This window comes from Pan troglodytes, chromosome 2 (assembly GCF_028858775.2).
Source record: "Pan troglodytes isolate AG18354 chromosome 2, NHGRI_mPanTro3-v2.0_pri, whole genome shotgun sequence".
NCBI classification, from domain to species: domain Eukaryota; kingdom Metazoa; phylum Chordata; class Mammalia; order Primates; family Hominidae; genus Pan; species Pan troglodytes.
This window is the reverse complement of record NC_086015.1, coordinates 133900587-133921892: the sequence shown is the minus strand read 5'-3', so window position 1 is coordinate 133921892 and position 21306 is coordinate 133900587. Positions and strand designations below refer to the sequence as shown.

General features: G+C 40.6%; 1 protein-coding gene across 1 annotated transcript in view; it reads right to left on the bottom strand.

The window, feature by feature from the left end:
• The window catches only part of COL6A6 (collagen type VI alpha 6 chain), a 151071-nt gene that overhangs the window by 7296 nt on the left and 122469 nt on the right, over positions 1 to 21306 (bottom strand). The window contains exons 33-36 of the mRNA XM_009446459.5: positions 18837 to 19330; positions 9597 to 9693; positions 6056 to 6727; positions 3269 to 3362 (exon numbers count right to left, since the gene is read on the bottom strand). Of these exons, the coding sequence (XP_009444734.4) occupies positions 3269 to 3362; positions 6056 to 6727; positions 9597 to 9693; positions 18837 to 19330 (1357 nt within the window). The remainder of the gene's footprint in view (positions 1 to 3268; positions 3363 to 6055; positions 6728 to 9596; positions 9694 to 18836; positions 19331 to 21306) is intronic.

The following is a 21306-nucleotide window of genomic DNA, read 5'->3' as shown; positions in this document are numbered from 1 at the left end:
GGGATTACAGATACCCGCCACCACGCCCAGCTAATTTCTTGTATTTTTAGTAGAGATGAGGTTTCACCATGTTGGCCAGGCTGGTCTCGAACTCCTGACCTCAGGTGATCCACCTGCCTCAGCCTCCCAAAGTGCTGGGATTATAGGCATGAGCCACCGCGCCCAGCTGAAGCTGGATTTTATTTTGTTTTCAAAATCAAATCCATCAATCTCTGATTGTAACTGGCATGTTTAACCTATTTTTTTTTTTTTGTGATTACTCATATATTTAAATTGACTTGATTCTGCTGTCTTTGTGCCTTCTACTTGTCTTTTTTTTTTTGGCCTTTTTAAAGAAACTTTCTTGGCTTTTTATTTTTAAAAAATATTTATTACATTGTTGTTTTTTTATCCTATTTTCCCTCACTAGATTTTTGGTAGTTAGCTAATTTCTATTTTTCTTTTTCATGTGTGCCCTTAAAATTTGTTATGCATTTTTTAAGCATCTCAAGTTTTTCAATAGCCTAACCCCCGGCCCAAATGATACAAGCTCCTAGAATCTTTTAACTCCATCTATCTCCCTGTGACTTACATTATTATTACCCTCTTTTTAGTACCACCTTGCTTTCCTTAAAGTCTAAGGCTTCATTTTTTAATAATACAAGATTATTTTTGTTGATGTCTTTTCTCATATTTAAATAAATCAAAAACATTTATTAATATTTATAGTCTTAGAACTTTTTCTGTTAAAACCACCAGGTGAAATGTTTTATTTTCATAGCTTTGTTAACAAGTACAGCTTTTTTATAATCCCACAAGTTAAGATATATTACTTAAAAATGCATTTGTTTAGGCCAGGTGCAGTGGCTCACGCCTGTAATCCTAGCACTTTGGGAGGCTGAGGCGGGTGGATCACCTGAGGCCAGGAGTTCGAGACCAGCCTGGCCAACGTGGTGAAACCCCATCTATCCTAAAAAATACAAAAAATTAGCCAGGTGTGGTGGTGCACACCTGTAATCCCAGCTACTTGGGAGGCTGAGGCAGGAGAATTGCTTGAACCTGGGAGGTGGAAGTTGCAATGAGCTGAGATCGTGCCACTGCACGCCAGCCTGGGCGACAGAGTGAAACTCTGTCTCACACACAAAAAAACATTTGTTTAGATTTAACTAAATACTGATAAACTTTATCACTTACTATTGCCTCTTGCATCTCATTCCCTTCTTCTGTGGTTATTTTTTATTTTTCTTGAAGTACATACTGTAGAAGTTTCTTTAATAAAGACTTTTTTGTAGTAAACTATTGTTTAAGTCTAAATTGTCTTAAGACAGTTTTTCTAAGTTGACAAAATTTTCTTCCACTAAAGTTATTCAGTAGTTTTGTGGTTTCCACTGTTACAATTGATAAATCACCTACCAGCCTAATTATAATTTATTTGTAGATAATCTGCCCTTTCTTTTTGGCTGCTTTTGTCTTGGTGTCCTGCATTTCCCCATACTATGTCCAACTGTTGCTTTCTATTTATCTTGCCTGTTATATCTTTTTTCTTCATCTGTGAACTCATGTCATTCATAAGTTCTAGAAAATGATAATCTCTTTATGTCTTTGAATATTGGCTCTCATTATTTCTATTTTATCTTTCTAGAATTCCAATTAGATATAGGTTAGATCTTCCCATTTCGTCTCTAAAATTCTTGATCATCTCTGCATTCTATTTCAGCATTTTCTGTAATTATGTTTCTCTGCAGACACATTTATTACTGTTTACTCTTTCACTAAGTTTTACAAGTTTTAATTGTGAAATTCACAGAAAATTAGAATGAACAGAATCATAAATAACCTGTATATCTTTCACCTATATTCTCCAACTGTTACTATCTTGCTATTCTTTATATGTATATATGTATATAATGTACACATATATTCATTCACGCACACACCCTATCCTACTTCCCTTTAGGAAAACCATCTGAAGGTAGGGTGCAGCCATCATACATGTTACTCTTAAGTACTTCAGCATACCTATCTCAACAAAGACATTCTCTTATAAAAACATGATACTACTACCACATACAAGGATACTGACATTAATTCAATAATATCATCCCACATATTGTTCATACTCAAATTTTCCCTATTGTTCCCCAAATATCATTTATATTAGCTTTTTTCCAATCTTGGATCAAATTAAGATTCACACAATTACATTTGACCATTTTGTCTCATTTGTCTCCCATTCTAGAACAGTACCCCATGTCCCTCTGTTCTTCATGATATGAATCCTATAAACAATGTAGGCAAGGTGTTCTGAAAAACATTCTAGATTCTGGAATTGTCCATTGGTTTCCTCATTATTAGACTTGGATTAAACATCCTATCTGAGGTCCACCAAGACGCTCATTTAGGTGACGTTGTGCACCTCCCACTGCATCCCCTCAGGAGGCACATAACGCCAGATCTCACCATGTAAAGGCACATTTTCCTGTTTGTAATTAATAAGTAACATGTGAGTGGTTCTGTCAGACTATTTAAACAGCCTGTTCCCCAACAACCTGTCACACGATGGTTTTGGCACCCTGTAATGATCAGTTATTGTATATGTTATTAATATTGTTATTACATTGTGAACCACAAACTGGTGATTTTCTAATTCTACCATTCCTTCTACATTTATTAGCTAGCATTCTTGTATAGAGAACATTTTCTCTCTTCCTCCATTTTTGGAGGTGTCTATATAGACTTGCGGATTTTAAAAATTCAAAGTGTTATAATTCATTATCTTTATACTTTCTAACATTCAACTTACTCAAAATTAGGCCAGTGGGAATCCCATCAAGATGACTCCTTTGTCCTTTTGAAAAGACATTGTTGGTTTTTAATTATTTTCTTGCTTTCTGGCATAACAAGTTTCTCCAGGCTAATATTGTACCTTCCCTGGGGCAATCTAGAATTAGGACTTTCTCTACGAAACCCTGGTTCCTTTTAAAGATATTTAGAAACCACAATGTGGTTATCAGGCATGCTCATTGTCACTGGGGTGTCCCATTTGGGTGTTTTATTTCAACACTTAGCTTTTCCATTAAAAAAAAAAAAGCAATTTGTTTTTCAGATCAGCATGGTCATTTTAAAAAGTTATCTCTTGTTCCTTCGAATTATATTTTAATATCATGTAGCAATAGATTTTTGTCCAAATAAGATGAAGGAGGAAGAAAAGCAAGAAAAGGAGGAGGAGGAAAATAGAAGAAAGGCAGGGGGCATTTTCATTTATCAAGTAACACCAAACAGACAATACCTTCGGAATGGTCGTGGGGGCTGCTTTGGATCTATAGAGTTAAGTCTGTTGCACTTTATTTTTAAGTTTATTGGTGGATATTTGTTGATTGCACCTAGAAGAGAAAAGTCTGTGATAAGTCTTGTATTCATGACTGTTAACATTACTGCAATCTGCTCTGTACACAAAGTGCCACTTTACTGTTTTAAATAGCCATCAAGAAAAATACCAACTAAGGTGATCACATGAAATGAAAGCAGATTTCTCAGGGGAATCTTTAAAACTGACTTTAGAAAACACATCCCTTCTGAATTTATAGGTGAATTCAACTAACTTTTCAGTAAGATCCTCTTAGCTGCTAAAGCGGGTCAACCATTAGAGGAGATAACAATGAGCCAGTCCTAATGGTCTGGCTTTTAATTGATATAAACTAACAAGAGTAGTTATTTATTTGCTCCTTTGCAATATCAAAATGCAAAGGAAAAAAGACATTTTCTTTATGATCTTTGAAACACTAACAACAGCAACAATAGCACTAACATCTTGGGTTCAGTTCATTAGTGGCTCATTTCATTTGGAAGTGTATTAATTTTTCATAACAATGAAGCATGCCTCTTTTTATACCATGTAAAGATTTAAAAGCCATTTTTGATGGGAATTCTTAAAAATGTATTATCTATTTCTTTGAAGCAGTAAATCAAATAGATTTGCTAAACACAACTAGATCTCTTCCTGGTCACCCAGGGTCATCATAAGTAGCAAGTTTGTCCTGGACTGTGACCCAACACTGTCTCCAGAGCTGCTGTTGTAAGTAAGACTGTGTGCTCTGGACTGAATGGCCTAAGACTGTGTGATGCTTCTGTTATTGTGCACCTGATTTTTAATTTTTTTTATCTGTGTTAAGTATCAGATGGTTTGTCAGCAGTTTTGTTTCTCTTAGAAAATGTGTCGATTTTGATGTGGACTGTGCTTGATAGTCAACTCTATTATAACAGTATATCTAAATAAGAGCCACAAAGCGAGGGAGCTAGACCAGAAGACCAGTCAGTAACCAAGACTGTTTTGGTCACTCCTTGATACCCAGCATCAGAACAGTGAGTGGCTCAGAGAAGTTCCCCAGTAAATATATGTTAATGTTGAATGTGTTAGTGCAAGTCTGTGAGCCTGCTATGGAATTAAGCATGTAGACTTGAACATGATTATGCAAAGTCTTTCTTGACTTGTACTTTTATAGTTACATTTTAAAGATTGAAGATTTATAGATCTAAGTTCTAGAAGAATGGTGTATAATTTCATCATGGTTATAATTTTCCCAAAGCACTTTATGTATCTCTCATGTACCCTAAGTACTTTTTTCTTAAAACATCTTTTTACCTTTCCTCAGTTGAGGGTTGGGGTGGTGCCATTTATCTAATAATATAATTTGACTAATAACCCATGAAACACTACCAAGAATTTTGGGGGAGTGGGGAAGGAAATTCCATCATAAGACTTCTTGCAACTTCTTGCCTGATGAGAGTTTCTTTACAAGTTATCAGTCTTTAGAGATGTACTTTTTTTACCCTTACAAATGCCTTATGATTCCTTTCTTCAGAATGGCCCCATCCCCATTTTTTTCCTTTTTTTCCTCAGCTCTTCTTTCTGGCTTCTATTCCAGAATACATCCACATAAATTTCATTCTGGGGGCTTATTGTTCCCATCCAAGTGTTTCTCAAACCATAATATACATATGAGTCACCTGGGGATCTTTATAATATGCAGATTCTGGTTCAGAATGACTGGGTTGGGTCCTAAGATTCTACATTTCTAACAAGCTCCCAAGTGACACTGGTACTACTGGTTCTAGAGTCAGTTTGAATCATAGAGGATATACTATCAGCCCCAACAACCATCTCCAAGGCTCCTTAGACCTCACCCTACACTGACTGATAAGTCTGTGTCTCTACAGCTTTAACTGGGCTTGCCACGTAATATCAGAGGCACATTTGAGACACAATCAGGACCTCAGTTGAACCACACTGGGTACTCTTTTGCCTGTGTGTTCATTTTTCTGTATCTGGACTGCAAGGGATCATTTACCATGAAAACGTTTGCAAGTCCTACCAAGTGCTTTTCACCCTTCAGAATCATATTAGGATTCAGCTTTTTATCCATCCTGTTGCATTCAAAATGGATTGCATATTTTCAAGGCAAACTTACTCCAAGAAATGCAGCCCATGTTTCTTTTTTATGGGCACCAGTTACTCTAATTACTGGCATCATAAAAAGAGCCATTAACAAGGCTAAGAAAGTTTTGCAAGGCTCTATTTTTCATTCTGACAGGTAAAATGGTATCTCCTAACACTTCAAACTCTGCCTCAGGAACTTGTGAAAGCAAAGCCAAGAACTGTTTAATTTTTCTTTGGCTCTCTTTTTTGGTGCCTTAACAGATGAAACTTTCCATCAAAGGGCAGTGTGCTAAGGTTACACGGCAAGGATTTCTACTTTGTAGCTAAAGTCCAGGCTGTGACTTCACACCCCCGGACTGCACTGCTCCATGAAGACAGATGTGTGAACAGCTGCTTGTTATGATTCCTTCTCTATAGGAACCAGAGGCATAAAAAAAAAAATAAGCCAGAAAACTAAATGTGTAGGAATCAGAGGTTTCCTCCCTTCTACCATCCGTCATTATATATTTTCCTTTCTGACCCTGAAGTGCCCTTGAAGACAGACAAGAGGTTTCCAAGTATCCATGTTAGCTCATCAACCTTTTTTTTAGTAATACCAAGTATATTCTTAAAGTGCAGAGAACAGATTTTATGACTTACGCCTGATTGAGTTTATAAAGGACTTCACAAACTTCACACCATAACTGTGGTCAGGTTTATGAATTCGGCCAAGCTGGACCAGGTGGTGATCCAAAGGGTGGCTGGCGAGATCCTCCAGTTCCTTGTCATCCCAATTAGGGCCAAGGGAAAACACAAATAGGGCATATCCCTGACATTTGGCTCGCAAGGATTCCTTCTTTAAGATTTCCCCATCTAAGTGGCTGGTTTCCCCAGCAGATATCACAAATATGACTTTGTTTCTTCTCAGATTGGGTGTACTTAAAAATACATTGTCCAGAGTCCACTGTAAGGCATGACCAATAAAAGCATCTCCATTTAGTTGTTTAACTGACTCGTGCACATGCCTCTTCATGAGGCGCTTACTTCTGTAGGTGGTAAGATTGAACTCAGCTCTAACTGGACTCTTCTGAGTGTTGGGTAGGAAGTCGGGGGGAGCATGGCTCAATAGGGCCACCCGGTCTCCAGTGACAGAAGTCTCCGGCTCTGGGGTGATTTCAAAGTGATCTAACAGTGCTCCAAGGAAGGCTCTTATGTCTTCAAATTCAGCACTTCCCATGTTCCGGGAGCCATCCAGAAGGAAAGCAGCATCCATGTAAGACTGCACAGGGGGTGGTCTGGCTTGGTCACAAGAAGCATCTGGTTTGCATACATCTGTGAACCAAAAGTCACTCTGGGTTACTAAGTAGAAATAGAAAAGGGAAGATAGCATGTCAAATATTTTGACATTTGGAAACTGCATAGTCTTTGATGTTAAAATAGTGACTAAATACTTTAATAGTAACAGGAAGATTTCCTAGTACATGGTTTGCATCTGTCTCCCAAAAGTACAGATTTTATACCCAGCTTGTGTCTTGGACTCCATTTACTAATGCTATCAGACTTTTAAAGATTAGGCTGTTTTCAACAGAAGTTTAATCTTGGCTGTGTCTCAAGTTTATGTCATTTGAAGTGGACAACTGGCCTCATGCATGCAAGGGTATACGGTATCACAACATAACAGTGACTGATCCCTCTAGATTGACAATATTATCACTATGCTTATATTGTTCTACTATGAAGAAGTGCTTACAAAGTAAAAGTGAACAAAGTAATGTATCTTTTATTTCAATTTAAATAAGTTTATAACTCAATGTCTACCTATGAGTGATCCTTAAGGACAAAGCTCATCTTTGCATTTCCATAGTGCTCATTAGTTGAAAACTGAATACATGTTTGTTAAATGAATATTAGATATTAATGGACTTTCCTAAATGAGGTCATTTTATAAATATGCATATCTCATTTAATAAAAGAATGCATAGTAATAAAAACAGGGGATTTTATTGAATATGACCACAATGAATATTCAGAGGAATAAAAAAATGGAAATGGAAGGTTCTTAAAGGTCATTTAATGTTGTAATTTTACAGAAGAGACTGTGGCCAGGATAGTAAAATAATTTTGCCTAAGGACACACCAGTATTTCTAGAAGTTTCTATATAGGAAGTCAGTATTTTATTGTTAGAGATGAGGCCAGGTGGTATAGTAGTGGGGAGGCCCCTTGGCCTGAGAGCTGGGATGCTTGGGTTCTGGTCTCGTTTCAGTAACAAGCTGTGTGCCCCTAGCCAAGTCACCACTGGGCTTCAGTTCAGCATAGTTCTGCAAAATTAGGTGGTAGGACCAGACTCACCTACAGACCCCTTTCAGGGCTGACATTTTGTAATCCTGGGTTTTCAATAGTAGTTGATGGTTGAGGATGAAAATAGCCTCTTTAATAACCAAAGATAAGAAAGAAAAATGGAGTAACATGAGTATGGACAGTTGGTACTAGATATATAGGCATGGGCCACAAATAAAAACTTAGATGAAAGATTAATAACCAGAGTGCTGATCCTAGGGGATGTAAGAAAATTCTCACTACAGTCTTGTTCATGGACTCAATAAAGATGTGACTTTGGATAAGTTATGGTTCCCTTACTGAAATTAACTAAAATTTTATGGTCCTGTATAATGGTCAGATGATAGAACAGTCACCTGTGTGCAAAGCAGTTTCTAAAATCAGGGACAGCAGGCTGCCCATTTGCTCAGTTTTGTAGGATTTTTAATTGCAGGAAGCAACAGCCAAAATCTCTTTTATTATATGCCTAAGAGACAAAACAAGGGTTTAAGCCAAGAAATGAAGCCAAAATCTATCCCCAGTCACACATGTGCAACTTCTGACTATGCAACATACCATCACACTGTTGTAACTGACATGTTTGAAAAAGCAACTGAGAATACATAGGGTGGAATGTATCTCCCCACAGTATGTAAAGCACTTTAACTGTTTTGAGTAAGATTGTCAGCGCCTAAACCAATTCTGTGCAGTCAAGAGAAGGAGAGGGAAAGAGGGAAATTTGATAGAGGGGAGCAGAGGGAAGACAGAAAGAAGAGGGGTTATTAGAAGACCAGAAACCCTACTTCTCCCTCAGAATTACTACCTTCCTCATTTAGGTCATTTATATGGCAGGCATTTGCATCTCACTGATACATGTGAAGGAGAAAAATCAAGCATTTTCTACAGGCTCAAATGGAGAGGTTTAGGGAGCAGAAGAATGAGACCTGTTTTTCATAAACTGCAGACAGTTTAGAGTCAGCCTTCTTGGGTTTAATATGGCTGTGAAGCCCTGAGCAAATTATTATCTCTAAGCTTTATTTTTCTCATCTGTAAAATGGAACTAATAGTAGTTTAAATGTTTTAGGGTGATTTTAAAGACTGAATGACATAATTCATTTAAAGTTATTAAAACAGTGCTTGGAACATAAGCACAATAGTTTAAGTATTAACTGTCATTATCACCATTATTGATATTACATGAATTAGAACAGTGCATGGCCTATAGAAAATGCTTTATATCTCTTAGCTATTACAGCCACCAATGATTCCAGTGGCTTCCACTGTCTTTGTAATTATTAGAACACTCAAATGGAAGATTAGAGTCCAGTTTTCTAGTTAGACCTATACATTATGTATAAAACACTACAAATAAATCAACACTGCAAATCTTTCTGATGCTTAATATTTGGGAGTCTATGAAGCCTTTTTTCAATGAGAAATGTATGAATTTCTGCTATTTTCCACTTTGACTGTACTAAAAAATATTCCTAAGCAGGTAGGAGGGTGCTGAATTGCTTTCAAGCATTTCTTTGTGGCTGTGAACATTTGAGATTTAGAAAACACATAAATATACTTTATAGCATAAAAACTTGGCAATGAAATAGGCTGTTTTTCTAAGAATCATTACTGTTTCCTGTAAGCTGCACTATGTAGAAAGGCCTGGAATGCAACTCTTTTGCTGGGATATATAGGAAGAGACCATGTTTGCTGAGCTGAGAGGATTCATCTGTGGAAGATGAAGTGTGACAGGGTGCGCCCAGAACCCCAGAGAGGTCCTCCCAAGGCCATGAGTATCGCTGCTGCCAAGTTCCAGTTGCCCCTGCCAGTGGTGACTCATCATGCTTAATAGGCCTGACCAAATTATCTTCTCTCTGTGGGTCTTACCATAGCAGAAAGTGCACCGCTGGAGTCTCTCTAATGCTGGTATGTAGTCGGCCCCGGAGGGAACCACTATTACTTGAAATGTGCCAGTGTCGTCAATCTAAAAGAAGCAGAAGCAACAGAAAGAACTTAGTGGGTAGGGCTGCAAGAACCTCTTAGGACTATATAGAGAACTGACATCTGGAGAGAGTAACACTGCTCCTTCTAAGAAGGTACGGGGGAGGCACAGCATGTAAGCATGGCTAAGAGCTCTGTCTGGGTTTAAACCTTGACTCTCAATTTAACTGTATGACAAGTTATTTTCCATGTTTCTTTATCTGTAAAATAAGAGTACTACTACCTCCTAACAGGACTACTGTGAGCATTAAATGGGTTCATATTTGTAAACCACTTGCACAGACTGAGTACAGTGTGGGTGGTTAATGATCACAAAACATTTTCGTATCTATTACTGCAGCAATACAGTGAGTTATTATGCTCATCATCCCCATTTTGCAGATGGGGAAACTGAAGCTCAATGAAACATTAAAAGGACCGATCAAAAGACACTGAAGCCATTTAAGAAAGAGTATCAGAGACCTCCTCTCCCCTACCTAAGTCTCAGAGACCCATGTAAAATCACAGGATGCCCTTTATAAACTATCTTTAGGTTTCTACTATAAACTAGGCATTGAAGCTGTCTTTGAAATACACTCAGATCTACGTCCATGCAGCTCTCTGAACAACTCCCAGCCCTTTCCCAACTCGGCCCCATTGTTAGTAACCCACAGGGGGAGCTTGAGGGTAGAGAACAGGTGGAAGATAAGGAGGCTCTGAACAAGAATTATGAGCTTTGCTAATTGACCCAGAGATCATTGATAATTAAAGAAAAACTGTAGGCATGACCTTATCTAATGCCTAAGAGATGAGTCAGATGATATTTTAGTTTTTTCCTGATTCTCCTGTCCTAAGCTAATGACTACCCTCTTTCTCTGGGAAGATCCCCCATCACCATAATTAATCCACAGAGGTAGAACTTCATCAGTTGTTTGTATGGCGTAACTCTGTCTTCAACCAGAGCTAACTGGACTAGATATGGTGTTAAAGTACATTTGGCCTGAGGACACCTCTGTACTTTGAGTCCTCATGTAACCAACTGCAACCTAACTTAGTACGTACTAACTGAAAACCTATCTTAGGAGTTTTTTTTTTTTTTTTTTTTTTAAACAAATAGCCAAGTCTTAGCCAATCATAGCAGCTACGCTTGTTAGTCACAAGTGGCCAACTGATTAGACCATGTTCAAATGAGGCAAAGGCCGAACCGTAATCAGTCAAGCTGTTTCTGTAGTTCACTTCCATTTTCATCCATAAACACTGCCTGCCACATTGTGACGAGCAGCTCTCTGAAACTCCTCTGGTTCTGAGGGCTGCTCAATTTGATGGCAGTGGTGGCCCATCTGGAGTGGCCACTGCCATGATGCTGGCTGCAGTCAGGCCCACTAGGCTTGTCCCACTCATTCAGCCTGGCAGGCTGTGCTTGGCTCATGCTACCTGAGTGCAGTCGGGGCTGCACACTCCATGGAACCCTGGGAGCTGGGAACAGGTGGAAGCCCCACCCGCTTCTGAGTTGGCAGGGTAAGAGCCTCCTGCTTCTTGAATGCAATTGCGGCCATCCAGCTGTGGCTCCAGACCCAGGCATCCCTGTGCTCTTGGGGGCTGGGAGTAGGCAGGGGCCCTGCCTTCCTGGGAGCAGTTGCAGCCGCCTGGCCGTGGCTGTGGGCCCAGGCATTTCTGCGCTCTTAGAGACCTGGGAAACCCCTTGCCCCTACCAGCTCAGAAATGCCTGCTCCTGCTACCTAGCCTCTCTCTGCTCCAGCACCTGCTCTGATCTTGGAGCAAAGTTGAGGCTGAGCCCAGGCACTGTTGCAACCCGGCCAGGTGTGCACACACCATGGGCAGTGCTGACATGCCAGCCTCACTGCCTCAGCCCCCTCCCGAATTTGGGTGCTAACAAGCACGAGAGGGAGTCCAAGGGGGGTGCTCAGGGCAGCTTGGTACTGACCTGTAGGCACCCCTCAGTGCAAACAGCCTGGGCTCCATTGGATGACAGAAGGAGGCAGACAGGCCTCTGTGTGGAAAGGGGTGGGTCCTCAGTGAAACCCCACCTTCAAGCCAGGGGGGGCCCGAAGCCTGGGGGCTGGGCTGACCAAAATGGGAACTTATGGTGCTTTTTCTGGCCCATCAGTGGCCTCCCATTAATCAATCAGCACACACTTCCTCCCCTCTGAAACCCATAAAAACCCTGGACTCGGACAGACTCAAGGAGGCCACCAGATGACCAGCTGCAGAGAGGAGCTACCCACCTCAGGGCCTCCTCTGCTGAGAGCCAGACACTCATCAGGAGACCCTGTCTGCGGAAAGGAGCTACCCACTGCAGGTCTCCTCTGAGCTGTTCTGTCACTCAATAAAGCTCCTCTTCACCTTGTTCACCCTCGTCTGTGTACCTCATTCTTCCAGGATGCAGGACAAAAACTCAGGACCTACTGAATGGTAGAGCTAAAACAGCTGTAACACAAACAGGGCTGAAACATGCTCCTTTTTCACCACGTTGTAGGTGACAACAAGGTGAGGAGAGAGGAGAGAAGAGAGAAGAGCTGCAGCCCTCTGGGGAGCCCAGACCTAGGAGCTCCTCAAGTCAGGGCTGTGATACCCTCTCTGGGGGTCTGCAGTTCCTGGCATCTCCAAGCTTCCAGGTGCCACCGTGTTCCCCAGTGCCAGCTGTGGAAGCTGCTTGAGGTACACCTGGTCCAGCCACAGCCTCGCTGGGAGCTGCCCACCCTGCCACCCCACAATCACTTGCTCACACACCCCTCGCTGCTCCATGCCTGGCTTGCCCTTGGCAGGTGTGAGATTCAGGCTGGTAGCATGAGCCAAGCACAGCCTTCCAGGCTGAATGGGTGGAACAAGCCTAGTGGGCCTGAGTAAAAACTTGGGCAAAGGCACCACTGGCCACAGAGGTTTCCAGCTGGTGGAGCAACACCCCAAAGATCCCATGACAGATTTACAAATGGCTCTTAGTGCAAATAAACTCTGCAAAATTTAACTTGCCTAAGGTTTTTAACACTTTGGTATCACAAATGGGATCCAAAGTAGACTTCCAGTGACTCCCAGGTGCACCAAGTAACCAGGTATATATACCTGCCTGGTCCATTGTGCCCATTGATCTCTCACAGCAACTGGGATCATGGGTGAGTTCTCTTTGATTCAAGCTCCACGAACTTGTGTTTTGAGCTCTTCAAGTTTATTTGAGTAATTTTTATATTGGCTGGGTCCAAGATCAGATTGGATCCTGTAATTAATAGGATTGCATCCAATTAGAGGCCTCAGATGTCTGACTGGGTCAGGCAGAAGCTGGACTGGGTCCAGTAGGTTGGTAAGATTAAGGAAGACAGAGAAGAGTGGGATCATCTGGATTCAACAAGTCTTCTATCTTGGAACCTATTCTCTTCTAGAGAAATGGGTGAACCTTACCAAAAATAAGAGTTACAATGGCCACCGTGGGAAAGATTTAACCCAAACAAAATTGCTTATCTATGAGGCACTTTGGAGGGTAAAAAGGGGATCCTGGACACCTCAGGAACAATGGGCTATATTACTCATTACTAGCCATTATTCTGGAGCTCGCAAGATACATAACTTCCCCAATTTACTCCTACAGATAACATCACTACTGTAGAACCTATGATTGGCCCTTTGAGATGTCTTCAGGTTATTTTGCATTTCTGATAACTAATGGCTCCACCTGAACCCACCAACCACTCCTGTGGCCCCACCCAGAAGTGACTCAGAGTGTATGAAGACCATTTTCCACACCCCTATGATTGCATTTCCAACCAATCTGCAGCAAGTGCCATTGCCTAACCACTCCCCTCTTCCCCCAAACTATCCTTGAAAAGCCCTAGCCTCCAAATTCTCAGGGAGACTGATTTGAGAAATAATAAAACCCCGGTCTCTTGTTCAGCTGGCTCTGCATTAATTAAGCTCTTTCTCTACTGCAATTCCCCATCTTGCTAAGTCAGCTCTATGTGGGCTGTAGGCAAAATGAACCTACTGGAAGGTTACATGAGCACAGGGTAAGAGCAGAGGCTGCTTATCTGGACTTAGGACCAGAGGACACCTGAGCTCCAGATACTTATAAAGTCTACTTAGGATGTGTGTATATGGGTATACCTAAGCTAGCTTAAATTGGTTTTTGTGATCTGTAAACAAAGTAGTCTTGACTATACACCAGGAGAGTTAGTCTGCATTATTAATAGCTATTAAGAGGTGTCTCTTTGCAATGTTTTAAGTGAATCATGCCTTCACTCCAACTGGATTGTGGTAAATGACTGGAAACCAAACCCAGTGTCAGTTCAGACAGCATAGCTCAGACTAGCTGGGAAGGGCCAAGAGCTTTCTTATTGCCAACTATCAGGATCCAGGGGGAAAAAATCACAGAACATTTGATCTAGAAGAAATCAGGAATAATGTCATCTATTGCAACCATTTAAAGATGAGCCAAGTGAGCCTCAGAAGGGGTGGATTATGGAAGGCTCCGATTTAAGTTTTGCTCTCCCCAAACAAGGGCTACCTTCCATCTTCTGTATTAGCTACCTTTATGATTACAGTTTTTTATCAGTGGGTCTCTAACTTAATTTAGAGCAGTGTTTCTCAAGACATTGCCCAAACATTGCTGCCATTTGCTAACTAGTCTTGTATTCTACATGTTCTACATGTCTACAACATGACCACTTCCATATTTCTGGTGTTGGTCCCTGCTGATAATTTAGGCTCACATTTAATCACGTATCAACACACTGGTGTCAACTTAGAGCAACATCAACCTTCTCATTGATTCTAGTGAGTTGTTTTATGGGGAGAGTCCACAGGGGGTCTGCACTCTCACCCAATACCTCCCCACTTCCCCCAACCTTTCCCCCTTGACCAAGTAATCTTTCAGTCAATAAAGTCGGGAAGATGTAGTTTTAGAGTTCATTCATCCTACCACATATCACTGGAATAAGTATAGTTAGCATATTACAGAAAAATTCCTTAAACTGAATGTGGGCTAAAGATTTAAAATAAAATGGTCCTATTATTTATGTTTCTTATTGCTCACTCTCCTGTGGATTCAAAGAAGCACCAGCTTGGATGAAAGCACAGCTATTACATTCACAGATGGGAGGTTTGGGGCAGTTAGCAAATGGTTCTGAATGATACCCTACTCTTTCTTCTCTAAACATCATGGGGCATGTCTAAACATCTAAGAAAAAATACAATGAATATTATGAATAATTCTCTTCTAGACAATTATATATAAACAAATAAAAATTATCTTCAAAATAAAAAGGTTGGGTGCCAAAATTCTTGTTTTCCATGAGAAGTCTCCCCCCATTTCAACTCTGTCTCCAATCATGAGAATCATCTATAATGTCAAAGACTACACTTAATTTTCCTCTTAGCTGCGACGCCACACAGCAGTGTAAAATAAAAAGCCAGGCTAGCTAAAAGACATATTTCTTATCAAAATATTGGAAAGGGAGATTCACCCTAGATTAGAAGCCTCAATGTGCAGCACGTCAAATTTTATCAGAAGAAGCAATTGCTAAACAAATCTAAAGGCAAATTCCTAGGGACAAAATAAGCAAACAAACAAAAAACATGTTTTTCCATTAAAAAATGGTCCTCCATTTGTGAAGGAAGGCACAGCTTGCCACTCAACTTCATACTATCATGAAAAACTTCCAAGACGGTGATCACAGTCCATTTGCTAAGAAACAGGGAAATCAGTACATGCTGTCAGAGCGGGTGCTTCTGAGTCCCAACACACATGGCTGCACAGGTACCAAATTTCATGCTGGACTACTTAACTCCCAGATGGATCAAGATTTAGAAAAGCCTTGGTAGGTATGAAACAAACTAGGGTTTTAAAATGTGGGCCCACAATAAAAAATGCATCGTATCATGAGACTTTCAAGTTCTGTTCTTAAAAAATAATGGACAACAGTTTAAATGTAGGTAAAGCACAATGGAAGAGAATGGATAAAAGAAAGAAGGCGGCAAATAGAGGTAGTAATGTAATTTCTCTTCTGTAATATCAGACATTGGGTTCTAACCAAGTTGCATATATGGCTCTGTTTTGAGCCCTTCCAGACAACCCTGCTTGGTTTCATCTTCCAACGTCAGGGTGGGCCTTTTGGTTTTCCAGTTTGCTCCTGTATCCTCAGACCCTAGGACAGTACCTGGTGTATAAGATGAGGCACTCACTAAACATCTGTTGGATGAAACTTGGGAGCAATTCTGACTTCATCTCTGACTCCATAGCAAGTCTGAGTTCCTGAGCTTGTTATAAAGCAATGTGGTCCTTGTTGTGTTTATCATCTCTGAATCTGACTTGCTGATATCTGAATGAGAAGAGGTACCTCTCCACGAGAAACACATCACTGGGGTTTCCTTTAACCAACCTACATCCCAGCATTAGGCATCTCACACATTATTAAACTTTTGTTCTTTCTATACCTGTTGCAAAGAACTGCTCTTCGCTGAGCTTTTTCATTCATTCAACATTTGTTAAATATCTGATGTATGGCAGGGACCAATAAACTAGAAGATCAGCAGTTACTGTTCCTATCGCCACACATCATAAATTAGGAAAAATAAACATTAATCAGATAATCACATATAAGTTGCAGTGTTGGGGGCCAATGCTGCTTACATTAATGGGGGTCATTATGAAGAATTTAAACCTTCATTGGTGCTCTTTTGAGATGAACTTCTTCAAAAAAGGAGTTAAGAGTTTCTAGAAGATTTGAGTAGAATCAAGAAACCAGATTCATCAATTTCTAGGTGAGACTGTGAACACTCAAAAGTTTAAAACACAAAGTACATTTTCAGAAGTTAAATGTTGTACACACACCTTTGAGTGGGTGAGTGGAATTGTGTCAGTTTAAGTTTATATCACAATTTGCATCAGGAGAGAAAGTTGTCTCCTTTTATGACTAAACAAAACCAAGGGATAAGGGAATTACAAGGACTATGTAACCAAAATCACTTATTGAATTTTTTAGCTACTGCTACTTCTCATAGCAACTCTATTCGCATAGCCCGGCCCCACTCTTTTCTACTTTATTGCATTTCCCTATCTGAACCTGATCCATCAGCCTTTCATTTGCATAATTCTAAGGTTAGTTCAATGATGCTACTATTAATAATAGCAGTTTCAGCTCCTTTACAACCTAGATTATTATTAAACAAATTTTTGTTCAGGATCAAGCAACTGAATGCTAATAATTAAAGCAAAAGCTATCTTTTTTTTTTTTTTTTTTTGAGACGGAGTCTCGCTCTGTCACCCAGGCTGGAGTGCAGTGGCACAATCTCGGCTCACTGCAACCTCTGCCTCCTGGGTTCAAGCGATTCTTCTGCCTCAGCCTCCTGAGTAGCTGGGATTACAGGCACACGCCACTGTGCCCGGCTAATTTTAGTATTTTTAGGAGAGACGGGGTTTCACCATGTTGGCCAGGATAGTCTCGATCTCTGGACCTCGTGATCTGCCCGCCTCAGCCTCCCAAAGTGCTGGGATTACAGGCGTGAGCCACCGCACCCAGCCAAAAGCTGTCATTCTTGATTGCTCACTACATACTGGCACTAATGCAGTGTTGCATAAATTAATCTTCACACTAACTTTAGGAACCAGGTGCTTTCTGCTTTCCATATTTTACAGATGAGAAATATATTCCAACTCTGTTATGCTTATTTCAACACTTTCACAGAAAATTTAGAACAGTGGAAATGGCCTCAAAAGGCCACTTTTAGCCTCTAATCTAGGAAAAATAGAAGTCACCCTCCACAGGTGAGTGACCGCCCTTACAAAAGACCTGCAGATAAAGGTAACATCTTGACTACTGGCATTAATTCATGCCCAGTCAATCAACATTGCCTTTCAAAAATTCTTTTTTAAAACCTAAAGTTTCCTACTGCTGTCACCCCTAGTTTCTCTAATAAGAGATTTTGCAAATTTGGAATTCAGCTGGCTAATTTTCTCCACAGTAATACTTTTTCATACGCTTGAAGACAATGATTGTTTCTTGTCTTATTTTCTCTAAATATATTTTCAAATGGCTGGCCTTTTTCTCTCTCTCTTTTTTTTTTTGAGACAGAGGCTCACTCTGTCACCCAGGCTGGAGTGCAATGGCACGATCTTGGCTCTGCCGCCTGGGTTCAAGCGATTCTCCTGTCTCAGCCTCCCCAGTAGCTGGGATTACAGGTGCCTGCCATCGCGCCCGGCTAATTTTTGTATTTTTAGTAGAGACGGGGTTTCACCGTGTTAGCCAGGATGGTCTCGATCTCCTGACCTTGTGATCCACCCGCCTCAGCCTCCCAAAGTGCTGGGATTACAGGCGTGAGCCACCGCTCCCGGCCCTGGACTTTTTATTTAAATTTTCCAATGCCTCTTTGCTGCTCCCTGGCCCCCCCCCCCCCCTTCACGGTCTCCACATGGAGAACAGAACACCATGTGGTGCCAAGAGGCCAACTGGAAGGACCCTTTGCTGGGCCCAGCAGGTCCCCAGTGATGAAGCCCTGCCACTGAGCCACTATTAACGGGATATTTTAAAGTTATCATCAGTCGTCTTAATCCCAGGGAATTTATTTAGGAATGCAACACATTTGAGATTTTACTCCTCAAGCTAAGAAGCTATAACTGCAATGGCTTTTCCTTTATAAATTGTGGGTCGTTACATAATTAGTGAAGTTATAAAATCGGCAAATTGGCTCTCATCACACAGCAACAATTACTACCCTGACTAAGTGACATGTATGTTTACCGGCCTCCTGATTCAGTATCTTTAGATTCAGAGGCAACTCAAAGAGTAGCTTGGGGAAGCACTAGAACAGCAAATTTGGAGTAAAGTTCTGACATTGCCATTTCTTAGCTGTGGGAACCGTGAAAAGTGGCTTAACTTCTGCATGCTCAGTTTTCTCATCATCTATTTTATACATACTACTTGTGAAAATTAAACAGATAAATAATAGACATTATCCCATTTAATAGAAAGAGCTTAACATGTTCCCAGTACACAGTAAGAAATACTTATTCTACTCTGCCAATCCAGAATTTTTTAAACTTCCTAACAAATGGCCCTGATTTTGAAGGCAAGGTAGTATAGGGGCTTCTGAATACAGGCAAGATAAGTAAGAATTGTCATGTGAAAGGTTTCATCCTCATACCGCAAATGCGCGCCTGACCGAGGGCACGTTGCTGAAAGTGATCACCACGGGAATGATTTCAAGGGCGCCGAACTCCATGGCGGCCGTGGTGATGGAGTGGGCATCCGCGGACTGACCGCTGCTGAAAAATGTGGCGATTTTTCTCGTGTGTGCCCCCGGAAGCGTCCGCTTGAAGACATTCCTGGAAATAAACCGCATTGCTCTGCCAATCTCCCTGCTGGCAGAGGATCTCTCATAAGGAATAGCTTCAATTTCTCTGAGAAGTTGACTCTTCTTGTAGGCGTCTGAGAAGCGCACAAGGTGCCTGGCGTGGGAGTTATAGGAGAGGATGGCGATGCGCACTCCCACGGGACAGCTGTTCTCCCAGACCTTAATGTCTCTCACCAGGAAAGCCATCATCTCCTTCATCCGCTCAAATTCCTGCTCAGTGACATCCCGGGAGTGGTCCAGGGCAAACACCAACTCGGTTGGGTGCACTGGGCATTCCGGTTTTCCTAAAAGACCATATCCCTTAACACATAGCATCCTTATTTAAAAAAAAAAAAAAAAGATACATAGAAGGCAAAGTAATTTTAAATGTTAAGCATTCAAATACTTAAAGAGAATAATTTAAGTATTAAAACAAACATGTAAAATATATTTAAATCTTGAATAATTATAGATGTTATTCCAAAAGCTGAGTCTGCTCTTTTGAATCAAGCACAAAAGGAAAACATCTGGAATTCAGTTTTATTTTATATGAAATGTTAAAGTTCATTATCAAATTCCTTCTAAACAATAGAGAGCTCCTGGAAATACCCTTCACCTGCAGAGACTGGATCAAAAGTATCAAGTTTTGTTGCTGGAACTTTACTCAGTTAAACACATTTCTTTTTTTACTTAATAAGGAAATGTAATAAGAGTTAAAAAGGAAAGGCTGTGAAAGCTCTGATAATTTTAGAAAAATTGGAAGAAAACTGACATAGTTTACAGAGCAAAGAATGAGACGCAAAGAGAGTAGGCAATACAGGGTAGAGTTTAGTGCCCTGGCCCAATCACTAACCAGCCATGTGACCCTGTCTGAATTACTCATCCTGTCTGCGCCTCAGTTTCTTCATCTGTAAAATGTGAGTCATAACATCACCTGCTACATAGGCCTGAGGTGAGCATTAAATGAATCAGCACAGGTAAAGTACTTAGAATAACAGAACCTGGCACATAGTAGGTGCTCAATAAATGTCAACCATTGCTGTTATAATTATCATTCCAGACTTTTTCATTGTGAGAAATACATCACTAAAAGGAGACTGAGGAAAGCTTTAACAGATACATTTTTGTTTAACAGTTACAAATGCAAGTTTACTCAATAAGTATGCCTTATTACTTAGAGAAACTGATTATGGTTGGTAAACTCTACTGTAAGTGTTAATTGCATATTTATGCATCCATACTCATTGGTTCCAAATCATTCTAATTTCGGTACTTTGCACTTGTCACAGTTGACAACTTATTTTTGATTATCTGATTATGTTCATTTATCCTAGTTTATGATGCATGGATAGGAAGAGTATCTGCTGACCTTCTAAGTTATTAGTCCCTGCCATGTATCAGATATCTAACAAATGCTGAATGAATGAAAAAGAGCTCAACAAAGAGTTCTTTGCAACAGGTATAGAAATAACAAAAGTTTAATAATACGTGAGATGCCTAGTTGCTGGGATTTGGTTGGTAAAAGGACACCCCAGTGACGTGTTTCTCTTGGAGAGGTGCCTCCTTTCATTCAGATTTCAGCAAGTCAGATTCAGAGATAATAAACACAGCAAAGACCATCTTGCTTTACAACAAGCTCAGGAACTCAGACTTGCTGGGGCTCACGTAGGCTGGCAAGGAGACATCCCTCTGCCATGGGCCAACTGGGCCTTGCCCACCTTAGTGCTAAACTATGACCTCCTCCCGTCCTTGACTCCACATCCTTCAAAGGCAAAAGAAGTACCAGTGAGAATAAATGTTCAAACCCAAATCAAACTGTTCATCTCAATGGAGACAGGAAATCATGTATTAGTCTCTAAGTCTAAATTACTGGGCTGAACAGATTTTTATAAATTGAGGTGTCACTTTTATCGTTTAAAAAAGTCAGTAGAACTAAACATGAAGGTGATTCTTCTGATTTTTTGGGGGGTGGTTATTTGCACATGGAAACAACAACAAAAATGCTTCAGATACAATTTAGAGAGAAGGGTGGGTGAAGGTTCACAGCACTGGCTGAAGATATGAAAAAAAATTCAAGTTTTTAGGGGAAAAACCTAAGGACTAATTCAGCTTCCAAAACACAAGCCCTAAAAACCCAGCAAGCTGCCAGGAGTCCCAAGGATTCTGAAGAAGCCCAGGCTGGATGGCAGTGGTACCTAGGAGGCCCTCCTCAAAAAGGGAAGGATTGCCACGTGCGGTTCCCCAACTAACATGGCTCTGTGACCTCACACTATGTACTGAG